The sequence below is a fragment of the Ambystoma mexicanum genome, chromosome 10 (assembly GCF_040938575.1).
Source record: "Ambystoma mexicanum isolate Mex_15411 chromosome 10, UKY_AmexF1_1, whole genome shotgun sequence".
Classification (NCBI taxonomy): Eukaryota; Metazoa; Chordata; class Amphibia; order Caudata; family Ambystomatidae; genus Ambystoma; species Ambystoma mexicanum.
In genome coordinates this window covers 1,004,714,108-1,004,730,723 of record NC_090932.1, presented here as the reverse complement: position 1 = coordinate 1,004,730,723, position 16,616 = coordinate 1,004,714,108, and the positions used below count along the sequence as shown (strand labels likewise).

General features: G+C 45.8%; 1 protein-coding gene across 5 annotated transcripts in view; it reads left to right on the top strand.

Moving 5' to 3' along the window:
* Nucleotides 1-16,353, top strand: part of FAM131A (family with sequence similarity 131 member A) — an 827,483-nt gene extending 811,130 nt beyond the window's left edge. For all 5 annotated transcript variants that reach the window (XM_069618793.1, XM_069618790.1, XM_069618791.1 and 2 more), the window contains one exon: nucleotides 6,378-16,353. In XM_069618793.1, coding sequence (XP_069474894.1) covers nucleotides 6,378-6,877 — 500 coding nt within the window. In that variant the 3' untranslated portion in view covers nucleotides 6,878-16,353. The remainder of the gene's footprint in view (nucleotides 1-6,377) is intronic.
* The last annotated feature ends 263 nt before the right edge of the window (nucleotides 16,354-16,616 follow it).

Genomic DNA, 16,616 nt, shown 5'->3' with positions numbered 1-16,616 from the left:
GCGTTACAGAAGGCATGTGGGGCGAATGCTTTATAGGGAGGCACTGCAGACTATCATATGCAGTTGCATAGTATGGAGGGGGCATACACTGAGAATCTGGAAGGTGAGTGCTATGCAGACAACATGTTAGAGTGTTATAGAAACTTACTGTAGAGAGAGTGTTATATGAAGCCGTTGGACAGATTGTTCTGGAGAGTCTGTGAGATGAGAGTTAAATAGACCTCCAAGGTGTAAGCATATTTGCTTAGCGCTTGTGGCTGTACAACACTGGCCCTCTTGCAATACGAGCATGTTTAGGACCTGGGGAAAGCGTGATATACAGAGGGCCTGCGAGGGCAGTGTTATACAGTACCAACGACTGGTGTGTGGTGTACAAAATGGCCACGAAGAAAGTATTTTATAGAAAGTACTCTGAACCTCTTTTCGACAACTTAGAACTCTTTCTTGAATCTCTGTGTACTGATCTCCCAGCTCTACCAATGGGTGACTTCAGACCCCCCCCCCCAACACGACGAAAGCCCACAGTCTTCAGCATGAACCCCCCCCTTCTCTGACAGCTCTCTGGTCACCTTCCACCACCAGCCCAGCCAAATTCATGGTGACTCGCTGGATCTAATCTGTCCCACTCTCTGTAAGCCTTACTCCCTCAATGGACTGCCCCTCCCCCCCATCACTCCCTCATGCACTTCACATACCTCTCCCCCTTCATTCACCCTCCTGGCCCCCACCATGACCAAATGAAAATTCCTCTATGGCCCCAGTCTTGTCCACATCACGCCCACCCTCCAGGCTCCCTCACCACTTCTTGCCGACACCACTGAAAAAGCCATTCATGACTTCAACCAAGCACATGCTGCTCCGTTTAATCATTATCCAGTCCGCTACTACATCGCTTCTTTTCCTCATCCTCAACCTTGGATCGTCCCTGCCATCTTAGAATTAAAAAAAATGCATGTGACTTCACTTAGACTGCTGTAAAACAAAGGTTCCACTGTAATAGGGAGCAAGTTCTTAAAAATCGCGCGCAGCATGATGTGTCTGCGAACGTGTCTACACTTCGCATTCAGGGTCCATGCTTCGAGGACAGTTCAGAACTGCATTTTCTACTGATCTAGGAACTTTGAAGCTCAAAATGTACCCTTGCACAGCTCCTGCACCTATTCTTACTCATTATCCATTAACAATCTAGTACAAAGCACATACTTGGAAGAATAGTAGCAGAACTGCTATTTATCTTAAAAATGGCATCAGCTATTGCCATCCCTCTTCCCCAAGAGCCACCACCACCACCAGCTGGAGGACCTACACAACAAAAAAAGCTCAGTACTTCTAAAGACAACGAAGAGGACCAAGAAGATGAGGTAGAGGAAGTGCCTACCTCTAGCACTCAGAGAGAATCATGGGTGGGGCAGTTCTTTACCACTTTTGGGAATGTACCAAAGGCTAAAGCTACTAAAGTGAAATGCACTGAGTGCAACTTTGTACTCAGTGGCGGACTACCTGGACAGTACTCCTACGGGACCACCTCCATGCGTCGCCACACCAAATTTAACTACTGCAGTGCTCTCAGAAAGGTGGTTCCTTTCTTAGCAGGTAGTAGGCTGTCTTCCTCCACATCATCTTCCTCGACCAATACTGTAACCACACGGCCTACGTCTGTGGGACACAAAATCAAACTAGCTACCTTGGAAGCTATAAAAGAGGCTGTTAATCCATAACTTTCGAAAACAACAGTCCTCTGTATATACTGCAACACACCACTCTGCAGGGGAGGATCAATTTCGAAGTGCTTTTGAAGCTGTAATCAAGGAGCATGAGAAACACTGCCTTCTACCTTAGATTTAACAAACACGCAACATCTTCACCTGTCCACCTGCCCTCTATATGTATGGTTGGTGCCCCTTCCCTCATTTCCCTCCCCACCTTACTTTCTGACCTCTCCTGGAGCAAAAAAAGGTTCCTTACAAAATAGAACAAAAAAAATAAGCTTATAGACTCTATCTACTTTCAATTCTTCAGTAAAGTAGTTAGATTCAATAAGATTCTCCAACATTCCCATTCATATTTTTTATTAGGCTAATGCAAATAATGGACAATTGTATACTAGAGAAAAAGAAAAAAGCACAAAAACACATTTATGTCTGAAATTCTTCTCTCTAGTATACACTAAACTCCATAATCCATTTACCTTCATGACTTTCAACAGTCTCTGCATTCTCTTGTCTAGTCCATGCCTTATTATAAAACCCGGACTGCACATGCAAACCATCACACAAAACAGCCCTTCTACTCTTTTTGCTGTTATGTTTGTAACACTCCCTCATTGACTGCTTTAAACCATTCACACATATATCCACCAATCACTTAAAACATATTAAACTACCACCCACCAACTGCCACTTAACAATGTTCTACAAATCTTTTGCATCTACATTTCCCATACGTATACCAAAACATTGTACGTAGTGCTCCTATAAATGCACATATGCATTGTGCAGTGACAGAAGTGCATAAATAAAAGGGGCAGTACGGATGGACAACTGCAGAGGAGTCCCAAGGTTGGGTTACATTTTAACCGTAACGTCCTCTTAACTGAGTATTTTTCTATCAATTGAATAGGTCTTTATAAGTGAAAATGTTTCCTAATGTTCCATCACTGTATATAAGTTATTTATAATTCCTCTTTTAACATATATTAAAGAACTATAAATCTCCTTTAACAAACACAGTTTTTGCAACACATACTTATGTGAGTCGTTATCAGCAGAGCATAACCCCAATAGGCAAATCAGAGTAGATGCTTGTCCTTGCCGAAGGCCTGGCCCACTGCCAACGGCAGAAAAGTTATATCACTATTTTTTGTACTTTCCTTTCGACAATTTCAAAAAAGTAAAACACAACAGATTTCCAAAAGCATCCTTTCAGGTCCTTGCTGATGCTCCACGCACAACTTTGCTGCAATCCCGTTCAGCACTCAGGGCTCCAGCCGCAAGCAGATTGTTTTTCTCTTTTTCTCCCATTTAAACCTACAGCTTTGGCCAATGCCGCATGCCCTAATAAGTAAATCGAAGTAGCCATTTGTCCTTGCCGAGGGCCAAGCCCATTGTCCATGCACCAAACTTATATCACTATTTTCTGTGCCACTGGCCATGGCAGAAAAGTTATATAAATATTGTTTTTACTTGCGCTTCCACACTTTCAAAAAAATAAAACAGAGATTGTTATATAGAGGTCCTGCGGTGGGCATGTTATATAGAAGGCCTGTGGGCAGAGTGTTATATATCAGGCCTGTAATGAACATGTTATTTAGAAGGTCTGTGGGGAGAGTGTTATATAGGAGGCCTGTGGTGGGCATGTTATATAGAGGGCCTGTGGGGAGTGTTATATAGCAGGCCTGTGACGGGTATGTTATATAGAAGACTGTGGGGAGAGTGCTATATAGCAGGCCTTTGATGGGCATTATATAGAAGGTCTGTGGGGACAGTGTTATATAGAAGGCCTGTGATGTGCATCTTATATAGAAGGTCTGTGCGGAGAGTTTTAGTAAATGATCTCTTGGGAGAGTGTTATTTAGAAGGCCTGTGGTGGACATGTTATATGTAACACCTGCGGGGAGAGTGCTATATAGAAGGCCTGTGATGGGTATGTTATATTGAAGGCTTATGGGGAGAGTGTTATATAGAAGGCCTGTGGTGGGCATGTTATATAGAATGTCTGTGCTGAGAGTGTTATTTAGCGGGCATGTGACAGGCATGTAATATCGAAGGCATGTGGGAGAGTGTGATGTAAATGGTCTAATAGGAGAGTGTTATATAGAAGGCCTGTGGTGGACATGTTATATAGAAGGCAGGGTTCCAAATTGTGGGAAGCTGGGAACTATTCAGCTCCTAATTCTATCATAGTCTGGTTAGTTTGAAACCAACAGATACCTGGAGCTACCATTGGCTTCTAGGGCCAACTGGTGCCTTTAAACCATGTAAATGTGACATTAACTTTGAGTATTTGATAATATTAATAAAGAAGAAATAGAACACATCTATTACGCATTTAAACACAATGGTTCATACAAAATGATCAAAATGTTAAAGCAGTATCTCTGGTAGCTCCTGGTTCCCCTGCGGTAGCTCCTGCCCACAGGGTGATGCCCGACACCCAGGAGCTGGTTTTAGCTCCTGCTCAACGAATCTCAATTTCTTACCAAGGAAGGCCTGTGGGGAGAGTGCTATATAGGAGGCCTGTGGGGGCATGTTATATAGGAGGCCTGTGGGGAGAGTGCTAAAGAGAAGGCCTGTGGAGGGCATGTTATATAGGAGACCTGTGGGAGAGTGCTATATAGAAGGCCTGTGGAGGGCATGTTATATAGGAGGCCTGTGGGAGAGTGCTATATAGATGGTCTGTGGAGGGCATGTTATATAGGAGGCCTGTGGGGAGAGTGCTATATAGAAGGCCTGTGGAGGTCATGTTATATAGGAGACCTGTGGGGAGAGTGCTATATAGAAGGCCTGTGGAGGGCATGTTATATAGGAGGCCTGTGGGGAGTGTTATATAGAAGGCTTGTGACGAGCATGTTATATAGAAGGTCTGTGGGGAGAGTGTTACATAAATGGTCTCTTAGGATAGTGTCATGGGCTTGTTATATAGGAGTCCTCTGGTGGGCATGTTGTGTAGAAAGCCTGGGGGAGAGTGTTATATAGATGGCCTGTGGAGACAGTGTTATATAGAAGGCCTATGGTGGGGATGTGATATAGAAAGCCTGTGGGGAGAGGGTTATATAGCAGTCCTGTGATTAGCATGTTATATAGCAAGCCTGTGGGGAGAGTACTATATAGAAGGCCTGTGGTGGGCATGTTATATAGGAGGCCTCTGGGGAGAGGGTTATATAGCACGCCTGTGGTTAGCATTTATAGAGAAGGTCTGTGGGGAGAGTGTTATATAGCAGTCCTCTCATTTGCATGTTATATAACAGACCTGTGTGGAGAGTGCTAAATAGAAGGCCTGTGGTGGGCATGTTATATAGAAGGTCTGTGAGGAGAGTGTTATTTAGCAGGCCTGTGATGGGCATTTTATATAGAAGGTCTGTAGGGAGAGTGTTACGTAAATGATCTCTTAGGAGAGAGTTATATTGAAGGCCTGTGTTGGGCTTGTTATATAGGAGTCCTGTGGGGCCTGTGGTGTGCATGTTATATAGAAGGCCTGTGGGGAGAGGGTTATATAGCAGGCCTGTGATTAGCATGTTATATAGCAGGCCTGTGGGGAGAGGGCTTTATAGAAGGCCTGTGGTGGGCATGTTATATAGCAGGCCTGTGATTAGCATGTTGTAGAGAAGGCCTGTGTGGAGAGTGTTATATAGAAGGGCTGTGGGGAGAGTGTTATATAGCAGGCCTGTGATGGGCCTGTTATATAGAAGGTCTGTGAGGAGAGTGTTATATAGAAGGTCTGTGAGGAGAGTGTTATATAGAAGGTATGTGGGGAGAGTGTTACATAAATGGTCTCTTAGCAGAGTGTTATACATAAGGTGTGTGAGGTACATGGTATATAGCAGGCCTGAGAGGAGAGTGTTACACATGGTCTCTAAGGAGAGGTTTATATAGACAGTTCATGAGAAGAGTGTTATATAGGCGGTCTGTGAGGAGAATGTTAGGTAGAAGGTCTTTGAGGAAAGTGCTATAATCACAGTCTGTGAGGTGAGTGTTATGTAGAAGTTCTGCAGGGCTAGTGTTATATAGAAGTGCTTTAAAGAGAGTATTATATCAAAGGTCAATGAGGAGAGTGGTCTATAGAAGGCGTGTTAGCAGAGTGTTATATCGAAAGTATATGAGAGAGCGTTATAAGGAAAGCCTCTCTGAGTGTCATGCTATATAGAAGGTCTGTCGGGAGAGTGTTATATAAAAGACTTGAGGAGAGTGCTAAATGGAAGCAGTGTAAGGCGCATTTTACATAGAATGTCTATGAGGCTAGTGTTATATAGAGCTCTGTGAAGGGAGGGTTATATCACAGGTCTATGAGGAGACTGTAATATAGAAGGCCTGTTAGCAGAGTGTTATATCGAAAATATCAAAGGTCTATGAGAGGAGGGGCAGATAAACAGCCTATGAGAAGAGTGCCATAATGAAGGTCTGTGAGGAGAGTGTTATACAGAAACTTAGTGTTGGGAGTATTATTTGAAAGGTCTGTGAGGAGAATGTTATACAGAAGGCCTGTTAGAGTGCCATTAAGAAGGTCTGTTAGGAGAGTGTTATACAGAGGTTCTGTGCTCAAGGTGTTATACTGAGGGCAACTTAGAAGGCTGGTGTAAAGGTGCTTTTGAACACATTGATGACAATCCACTGTCTTTCTGTCTACTGATGTTTTGGCCTCTCTCTCTCTCTCTTTCCTAGACAATGCAGCACAGCTTCAAGCTGGTAGCTATTTGAAAGACTTCCTTCAAACCCACCTGCACCAACTCACCGTGCGGCAGAACTCATGGGAGCCAGAGAGCGACACCTCCCAGACCGTCTCTCCAGAAACATTGTGCTCCAGTCTCTGCAGTCTGGAGGATCACCCCCTCCTCAAAGTATTGGGATCTCCAACAGAACTGGCCGCAAAGCTCTTGGCAGAGGAAAGCCTTCTGTCCAAGCTGACTCCAGCGGGGGAGCATACTTATCGAAGCCTGGGGCAGATAGGGTGTGAGGACTCCACGTACTCCATGTCCTTCACCGAGTCCTGCCTTTCCCCCACCGAGGATGACATTCTGTCTTGCCAGGACTACCACGCAGTCTGCAAAATGGGTGGAGAGGACTGCCAGGTGCGGCGGAAAGTCTCAGATGTCGCCTCCTCCGGTGTTGTGTCCCTTGACGAGGAGGAAGCTGCGGATGAGGAGGAGGCTGAAGAACACTGAACGGCTCCTGCGTTCTTAGCATGCGTACTTACCTGCCACCGCCTCCCCTTATACAAACCTCAAGCTCATTTGTGCCGCCACAGCCCAGCTGTTCAGGAGATGGGGGGTTTCCATCCTCTATGAGCGGCCTATGCAGGCACCACCTTTTGTGGGAGCAATGCGTTGGCCATGGTGCCAATACTTTCTTTGCGCCTTGAGGTTCCACGATGGTGGCCCGGGGTGACTTTGGTCGCCCCTCCACCTTCTTTACCTTTGTGTCCTTTGCATGAAAGGCGTGGCGGCTACTGGTGCCTCGCAGGACCAGACGAAATGGAATGGCCGGAGTTTGTCCTTCGCATGTGGTGCACTTACTTCCTCGCCTCCAATATTTTTGCTGGAACGGCCCTAGCTTCAGGGTCAGGTGGGAACCTGTTTGCTTTTCCCCAGCGAGGAGTGCCTGGACACTGGCTGTTTGGCATGGCTTCGTGGAATATTACAGACGTAAAACGAAAGAGAAGCAAGATGTGGGTCTGAAATGAGGCATACACTTTGACTCTCCCTCCTTCCCCAATTTCTAAAGAAAAGTCACCAATGCCCAGAAACGGGAGGAGAAGGCCGGAAGGACATGGGTGTGTTCCCACACTGTTCAGGGTTCTACTGGTGTCCCTTCCACAACAGTCTGGGAGATGTTTGACTGGGCCTCTGAAATTGACAAAGAATTCGAACCAGAAGGGAAGAAAGCCAGGGGGTGGACCCTGGAGAGGAGATTTTCAGGGACAGATCCTGCGGCATCAGGCAGACACATTTAATTGTCAAAGGGCTTCTTTTGTTATATATTGCATGCCATCATGTGCTGAGGTTCAACAAAAAGGAAGCTTGACCAACAATGAAGCAGATGCCCACGTTCCCCTCAGCACGCATTGGAGGGGGAAGCGCTCTTTCAAGAAGGCTACGGAAACTTGGAACAGTTCACAGACTAAGAAAGTGGCGAGTCTCTCCGCCGCCCCGTAGAGGATTGGCCTGAAGAGTCTCCATCTCCCACCAACCGCTGAATCTCTTGCTTATTGCACTCCTTTGGCGACGAGGGTTGGCTGCGAGTTGGGAGGGACGAAGAGAGGATCCATGGAGTCTTCTGCAGAAGGACTTTGGCCCACCTCCTTTTTCCAGAGTTGGATCTTTTCTCCTCTATATTTTTGTATCAATGTCTGCTTCCCTTGGTCTCAGATGGTTGCACGAATCGCTTTGGGTGCTGTTGACGTACATGACTTCTTCAAATCTCTCTTGTTTCTTTCTTTGCTGGGATTGAGTATTTTTGCTTCCTCCGTTCAATTTGGTTGTGTTTGTTTTCTTTCTCCATGACGTGGTTCCTGTTGTCTTCTCAGGGGGTTGTGGGGGGATGTTGGTGGGCGAGAGAAGGGAAGCTTTGGATCAGACATGACTTTGGCAATGTCCTCCTGTTACGGGGATCTTCCTTCCTCCCTGGGGTCCTCATGGCTTTCACCTTCAGAGTCTGATATCTGGCCCGCCCCTGGAAATCCATTGCTCCAAGGGCTCCTATCCCTCTGCCTCCTCTTCACAGTTACTGGAAGGGACTGGGGAGGGGACAGCTACAGGACTGAATCCAAGGGCTTTTCGCAACTTGTGAGTATCTTTCCAAGTCTTATGACACAGAGTCATTTACGCTGTCAAGAATGTAGGAGATGCCATCAAACACGTCACACTAGACCTAACTGGTCGACATTATCAACTGACCTCACTCAATGAATTCAATTGGTTTATTCATAAAGCACATAGATCAACTGAGCTTCAAGGCTCTTTATTGGTCCCTTGTAGCAAGTGCGCTAGAAACGACACTGCCATAATCAACCTAATTGGTCTACATTGCTTTTATTTATTGAACATGATCTCTCAAGCAAGCTTAACACTTCCCATGTGTGAGGCAACAAGAGGTGTGAATGTGATTTCTGCTGATGTGTGCGAGTAGATCCTTCCCGTCAATGCCTCTGAGCTGAACAGACCATGCCACTATGCCATCCATACAGGAGATCCTTTGATACGGTCTGCCTTGCTATGTCTTTGGGTACCAGTGGGTTCTGAATTGCATAGAGGCCATCCTTTCCAGCAGACAATGGTGTGATATCTGCCCATTGACAACACTGGGCATGTCACCCTTTCTAATTAATTCACTAGTGGGCAAAAATGTGAAAATGCATATATACCTTGTGTACCTATTCTAAGACCACATAATAAACCTACTTTACATGGCAAAATTAGTGGGCATTCAATTCAAATCACTCAACACCCAACCTTTAAAAAAATATAGTCCTACATTTATTAATCACGAATTGCCAAACTCATCTTTTACAAAAAGGCAAACTTTATCTTTTTGGGTTTGTCAGCCATACTGCCAGATCCATCCTACATCCTAAGGTCAGTCTGGGTACCAAACGATAGCGCCTGTTTGATTGCAAAATATTCCTAATATCTGTAGCTACGCTCTGCCTCAGTCAAATCCTCCAACATCGTAAATAAGACTGCCATCTCTCACCTCCATTCCTGTTCGATTTGTTTCCCGCTTCTGTCTTTTATAAGGTTATGTCCCCCATAACAAACCAGGTTCTGAACCAACTCTACAAACTATTCTTCAACTAAAAATAAACTGCATTAAAGTCCGACTCAACCCTAGTTTTACCTTCCTTTTTTTTCAACATAACCACCGCTCCTAGTCTCATCTTCTGCATAACTGAACTATATTCCCAAAACAAAATTAATGCATTTATTTATTTATTTATTGCTTATAGCGCACACCTTGAAGCAGAGTAATTTACCAAGGGCTGGTAGTAGCACTGGGATTGGCATTTTGCACAGCAGTGCAGTACTGTTGGTGGAGGGAGGGAGGGATTTCTATGCATTCGGCAATTTACCAAATGGCCTATAAAAACATGACATGATCGTATACGAATCATTAAACCAAATCTCATATTTACCCAGAGTTCTTCCCTAGGACCACTCAATCTACCGAAACAATTGTGCTACCTCACTCTGTTCTCAAACCCAGACAAGAAATGCCTACCCTTCACTACACAGCCTCGCCCATATCCAAAACATCAGAGCAGGAGTATAATGGCAAGGTGGCCAATCCTCTTGCTTTACAGCGGTTTAGCTCCTTACGGAAGGCGCTCTTATGCAGACACGAAGATCAGCTGTTCAACTGCACACGTAGAACACTCTGTGGCAGCGCATAGAAGTGAGCTGTCAAGCATGGAGTGCATTCTGGCTTGCCCCACCCGCCCCCGCCTTCATTGGCATGCAGGGTACCCAGGGAAATAGATGGATGGATGAAGGCAGCTGCATCGACCCTCATTATAATGCCCCCCATTTTCTCTAATTTAGGTCTTTTGGTCGGGATAATGAGCCGGATGTATGTCTTTACTTCCCCTGCATACACGTCATCATACATTCACTCAGTCACATTTACTTCTCCACACCTTAACTTCTCCTGTCTTTCACTTCCCCTAGCATTCACTTTGTCATTACAAGGGAAACCCACCTGTACCCACCCTTCCGGTATCTGCTGGAAGAGCCATGGAAAAAGGCGTGCAGCATTTCAGCTAAAGGAAACACCAGTGATAGAAAGAGGACTAACACTATCCATGATGCAGGAAAAGTCAAGTCCTCTTCAGTAGCTGGAACACCAAGAAGTGGTCTGATTCATGCTATAGAAATGTCAAAGGCCCTGTCTCAAATCTAAGCTAGGACACGAACATGGCACAGCAGATTGGGAAAATGGCACAGAAATGGCACAGCAGATCGGGAAAATGGCACAGCAGAGCGGGAAAATGGCACAGCAGATCGGCGTGAAAAGGTGCCTGCTTCCAACCTTGGTGGTTCTAGATTTACAAGCCGATCCATGATGTGTTGTGGTCCATTATAAACCCTGTTTATGGAGGACATCTGGTCATGTGGCTTATTTGTTGCACTTGGATCTAGCAGACCTGGGTTCTACCCGCTTATCTACCGAACAGAAATTGTGTCACCCTGCAAAAATTATCTCATCTCCCCGTCTCCTTTTTCTGCAAAATGTGGGAGCACTAAGAACAGGCTAAGAGCTAGAAATACATGACACGTAAACAACAGGGCATCTGAACTCAAACCTAATTCCTAATCTCATGTTCCACATTCCACACAACCCTACTGCACACCATGCTCTCAAACCCTCACAACATCTAATTCTACAATCAAGTCCCACCCAGAGCCTCAACATCGTTCTAGCATTGTCCTCAATTCAGTGGTACTCAATTCATACTCCACACTTTTCTCTTATGCGATAAGGTACTAATTCAGTGAAGCATTCCATTTAAAAATATTGATGTAGATAGACAGGGAATCAAGGGAAAGCAGGCCACCCTTTGCAACATTTTCAAATTCAATAATGTCCAGTCCTGAAAATGATCAACAGTTTCGCACCCTGTACTTCATTAAAAAGAAGAAAACACTTACTAATTAATCTCAGATTAATCCAGCCTCTCCTCAATAAAACCATTTTAAATTCCTCAGAGAATTATTACTCACACCCTATCATTGGTCTGCAACATTTGGCTCTCCAGATGTTTTTGGACTACAACTATCATCTGCCCTAACCAATTGTGAGGGATCACTGGAGTCAGAATACAATACATCGGACAAGCCAACATTCGTATCCGCTTGCTCTAGTCTAGTGTCTCGGGGTGATAGCTCAGGTGCAACGTGCTCACCTTGGAAGCAAGACGACACGGAACAACACAGGTTTGATCAGCATGTCCACGCTTAGAAACCTCTGGGTATTAAGCGCGTTATAAATAACCTATCATATCATATCCATCTGCAAGCTACTATTCCAGAGATAGTCCTGCCATATCGCCCATATCAAGCATCATCCATGCCTTTCCTTTCCATCGTTGCATTGATGATACGTAGGAGGAGTAAAAACACATGGAAGCCCCTGAGTGTTCACTTTCCCATTAGGGTATTTATTAGGCGTAGACCTAGCTTTGGAAAGCAACGGAGCACTTCACACTCATGGGGAGAAGAACACTGTGAGGGAAGCAGAGAAAAAGGGAGCAGGGAGCTCACAGGGGAGGGCGAGGGTGGGCCATTGTCAGCAAGGGATCTACAAGCAACCAGGGGAGGAGACAGTGGGGCGCAGATCACTGAGTCACAGGTAGGGTGGGGAGTGCAGGCTGTGAGAACCTAGGTTTTAGGGAGGAGCCATTCCTTGACGAGGAAGGTCTTGAGCTCTTTCTTGAACTGAAGAAGTGATGGGGCAAGTTTGCTTGCCCGCCTTCTGGTTCTTCCCTTCCTGCACCGTCAGAGTTCAAGTCTGCACATGCCCTTTCTTCTGGTGGATTGGAGGCCTCTGGAGTCCGGGGGATGCTTTGTTTCTTAGTGAGGGAGCCTGGGGACCGCAGGATGACAGGCTTGCAGATGATGCAACAGGATTTGATCTGTGGGCTTATGATCTCTTCATGAACCGTGTAGCACCTCGTTTTATCAGCGAGTCGATATCAGTTGGTTTGGTAAAACCATAAAGCAACATGAAAAAACATTCCATAAAACATTGTTCAGATTTAAAATGAATGTTCTCCTAATATTAAAATCGCATCATCAGACAAGGCCATAGTAATTTGTAAGTATTCTTTCTTGAAATGTATCTTTATTATTAGAACATATGAAAAAACTATCCCCATCCTCTTCACTTCATCCTAATATATCTGAGAACCCAAGAACTTATATCCTTTAATCCATTCCCATTTTATTGAAAACAAACACAGCATAAGTGCAATGTTCAATCTTAGGACACATTAAACAACTCGTATACTTTACTTTACCCCAGGTTAAACCTCTATATCACACAGACACTAAACCTGACCTTTTGACATTGATCAGTACATTTTATCCAGACCCGGACAGAACCATCTCTTATTCTTTTAAATCTTATTGATATGGTATTAGGTGAAATTACTGTTAATGACAACTTTGTATAGGAAAACAGTGGGCCTCATTACGACCTCGGCGGTAGCCATGCCGCTATTGGCGGCATGGCTGCCGCCGAAATCGCGTCCGGGTCCGGGTCCTCAGAATGAGGAATTACCAGCCCATTCCGAGTTCGGAAGGCCTGGTAATTCCTTCCTCCAAGGACCCGGACCCGGTCCTTCCCCATTCCCATTTCAGCCCCCATAGGGCTGAATGGGAATGGGAGAGGGAGCAAACAACGGGCCATTACGAGTTGGCCCGTTGTTTGCTCCCTCTTCCCCTCGCGGAACCCGGTAAGCATGCCTGGTTTGACCAGGCGTTGCTTCCTGGGTCCCGCAAGGGGACCTCGTAATGAGGCGGTACGGGGTAAACGGCGCCGGCACCTTTTACGGCGCCGTTTACCCCGTACCGCCAGGGGCGTGTCTAAAAAATACTGGTGGCATTTTTCATCGTCTCGTATTAACATTTCTCCGATAATAATACCTCGTTTGTTTAATGAAAGCGCGCTGCAGTGTAGGAGTCCAGATTCCCATTGCCTCTGGTGGCTGTCCAGAGTGCTCTGCGCGCTGGCGCGGAGGGCACTCCTTCCAATGTGCGATGCCCTGCGTGCAGTGGGCAGTTGTGCAGGGAACTGTTGTGTATCACGCTCAAAGTGAAAACTCACGCAGGCCTGGGGTGAGAGAAAGGGACACAGTGAGAAGGGGCATGGGGGACCAGAAGGGATGAGGCGGACGGGGCTGGAAAGAAGGGGAAGGCGGACCGCCACCCACCGTGTGGTTTGGAGCGGCGTAGCTGTGCAGTTCCAGCCAACATGCAGGGATTCAGGTATGATGCCCACACATCCTCTGCACTTGCCAAAACACCTAAGAGACTTCACTCCCTGGAAAGAAAGTCAGACGCTTTTCCTATCTGCATTGTATGCTGCACAATATTGGGGGAACAGTGTTTCGGCCACTTTGCATATTGTCAATGGATTTATGATAAAAAAAGAAACAATATTTTGTCACCGGTATTTTGAAGCCACAATATAAAGTTGCTGTTAATATGACATGCAACCATTAACACAGCCTCACCATCATTCCATCATATTTTAAGAAGTCTTTCACCAGAATATGAACTACATCTGTTGTACTTAACATGTTCTCTATGTGTTTCTTATGCATCTCCTTGTTGACTCAGTTTTTACTTCATGCATTCTAAACATGCCATATTAAAAAGAGTCGTCAATCGTGAATTGTACTCTAAATTCCAAATCTATCGAAAACCAGCCTTGACCCCAGTTTACCCTCCTACCTCATTCACAGTTCCAGTTGCACCTCCATCACCAGTTTGCATCTCGACACTGGTTCCTGCTGCAAGACCAACGCTTCCTCAAAATTGCTCAAGAATCAGAGGCCTGCAGCCTCCCTGCCACGGTGGCACCCGCTTGGGCCGGTCCGTCCTCAGCGAGGGCAGTTGGAGCTCAATCGTGGCATTCTCTGCAACATCCATGATGCCGAAACTCATCTTCCCCTGAAATGTTTTCCCGAGTGCTGCCATCCATTCCACCTCAAGAGCAGTTGGAGTGCAGGCCTTCCCAACATTCGCAAACGTAGCCTGCTCTGACCTTTTCCCCCCTTTTGCTTTGGTTTATTTGAACCTTTCCAAATTACAAAAAAAGAGGAACAAGTAAGCTTAGCATAAAATAATTCAATACATACAACCAATACATTCCATGATCAGATTGGCAGATGAAAGGTTAGTAAAAAAGAGATAGTTAGTAGCCATCATCTTCTCTATAAAACGTGCTCGGGAATGTACGCTTCTGCGCACAAGAAGAGCTTGTCCTTAATCTAGTATATCAGAACAGTCTGTGCTGAAATGTGTTCTCCTAGTTCTGGCAGAGCTCCTAACTGCACTGTGTTCAGACTTCAAGAACGAATGGAGCTAAGCCTGTTGGTCACTGCAGGACAAGCCGGTGGCAGTCTTCTTTCTATAACTATGAAAGCCACAGGTGCCCTGAACTTAAAGGAATGGCCAATAAAAAAACAAACTCCTCATGCTGTAACATCAGTCGGGTAGCACCTGAGTCTAGCCGTTTGCAGTGGTAACCTGAGCTTAAGTTTCTTTGCCTGCAGTCCAAACCTGCGATTCTTCATGTTCCCTGGCAAGAAAACCTAGTGCTCCATCACACAGATGTCCACCACACTAGACTCGTCAACCCTTTTCCGTCTCAAAAACAAGCTTCACACCCTGGTCCTACACCCAGCACACGCACTGAAATCAGTCCCTGCCCCTCTTTCACCCTCCAGCAACAGCCCAAACCATTGTTCAACTAATATGTCAAAACATCCTATGCCTAATTGCCTCTGATTGCAAGCGGACAGAACTTAAAGCCTTCGGAAGGCAACCTCACTTCCTCCAACCATTCCCTTCCTGGAACAGACAAGGTTAAACCTTTAAGGATAACCTGATCTCCTAAAGATGCTCTCCAAATCTATAGCGTTCGTGATACGTGGCTTTGTATTTCTCACCATTCCAATAATGAGTTAATACCCTGGCTTTACCATCCATTGTCGCCAACAGAAAATCACATGTACCCACTCGAAACATGGTGTGATCCGGATCTTTGCAATTTAATGTCCTCTTAGCATAACCATCTCTTCAGATCAGTCTTGAGTCCTTCATTTCCCTGTTAGATCTCTTTGCTCCAAGTCCAATGAAAAGGACCACAGCCACAACCTTTGTGATTGTATGGATTTGAGTGTAGCCTCTTTGCTTCACCCTGGAAGCCATGGAAGCCATGACTAAACTGCCCGGTAGTTCCATAAAGCAATCACAAAAGCTAATCCTCCATGAGGTGCATCAGTATCTAGGGCACCACTTTGTCCCTCTCCATATTGCACCATACATCTTGACCAACACATGCCACCAGACCTGGGTATGCAGTTCCGAAAGCCATCCTCCGGCGGCACTCCCCTTCTCTGCAGCATGAGCCTTCAAATAAGGAATCACTACCTTTGACCCCATTACATTTTTTTGCCAGTGAGTGTGTGTGAGTGTGTGCGTGCCTGTGTGTGGGTGTATGTGTCTTATGCATGAATGGAAGGCAGTGAATGTGTCCACAAGCATAGCTGGTGGGAAGGCACCTTGCTCCAGCGAGAGCTTGCTGGAACCAGTGAACACCAAACTGCACCCAGGGATCCAAGGGAGAGGCCGTCGGGTGTAAGTTTGTGCACCGGAGGGTGGTTGAGCGTGTACATTGCCACGGGATGGGGCCGGCAAAGCCTCAATTATTACAGGGTCCTGTTTCTTGGGAGATGTCACTGTGAGTACTTTGGTTCCAATCCAGGTGTTCCTAGCCTTTGCACTTTCATATCGTGAATGGTTTACATTGTACTGTTTTCATTGGCCGTCAAGATGGGAATATATTTTGTCTTTGAAGAACATGCTCTTTGTTACGACAGCCTATCCTGTCAGATGTCTAATAAAAGTTAGTAATGGTATTTTATCCTGTTTCCTGAACTCTTTCCATGCGCTGCAGCGGGGTCCCGCTCCAGCTTCATGAGAGGATGGGCTGGTTTTCCAATTCTCTGTACACCCAATGGTGAGGCGGAGGGGTAACCCCAATCTCTATATTGAAAACCTTCCACAGAGAGGAGACATCAAGCACTGGAGTGTACTTGGTGGTGGGCTTCGAAAGCGAATCTTGGGGCAACCATGGAGAGTGGTCTACAGCGCACGGCTCAGCAATATCTGGGAGAGAAGA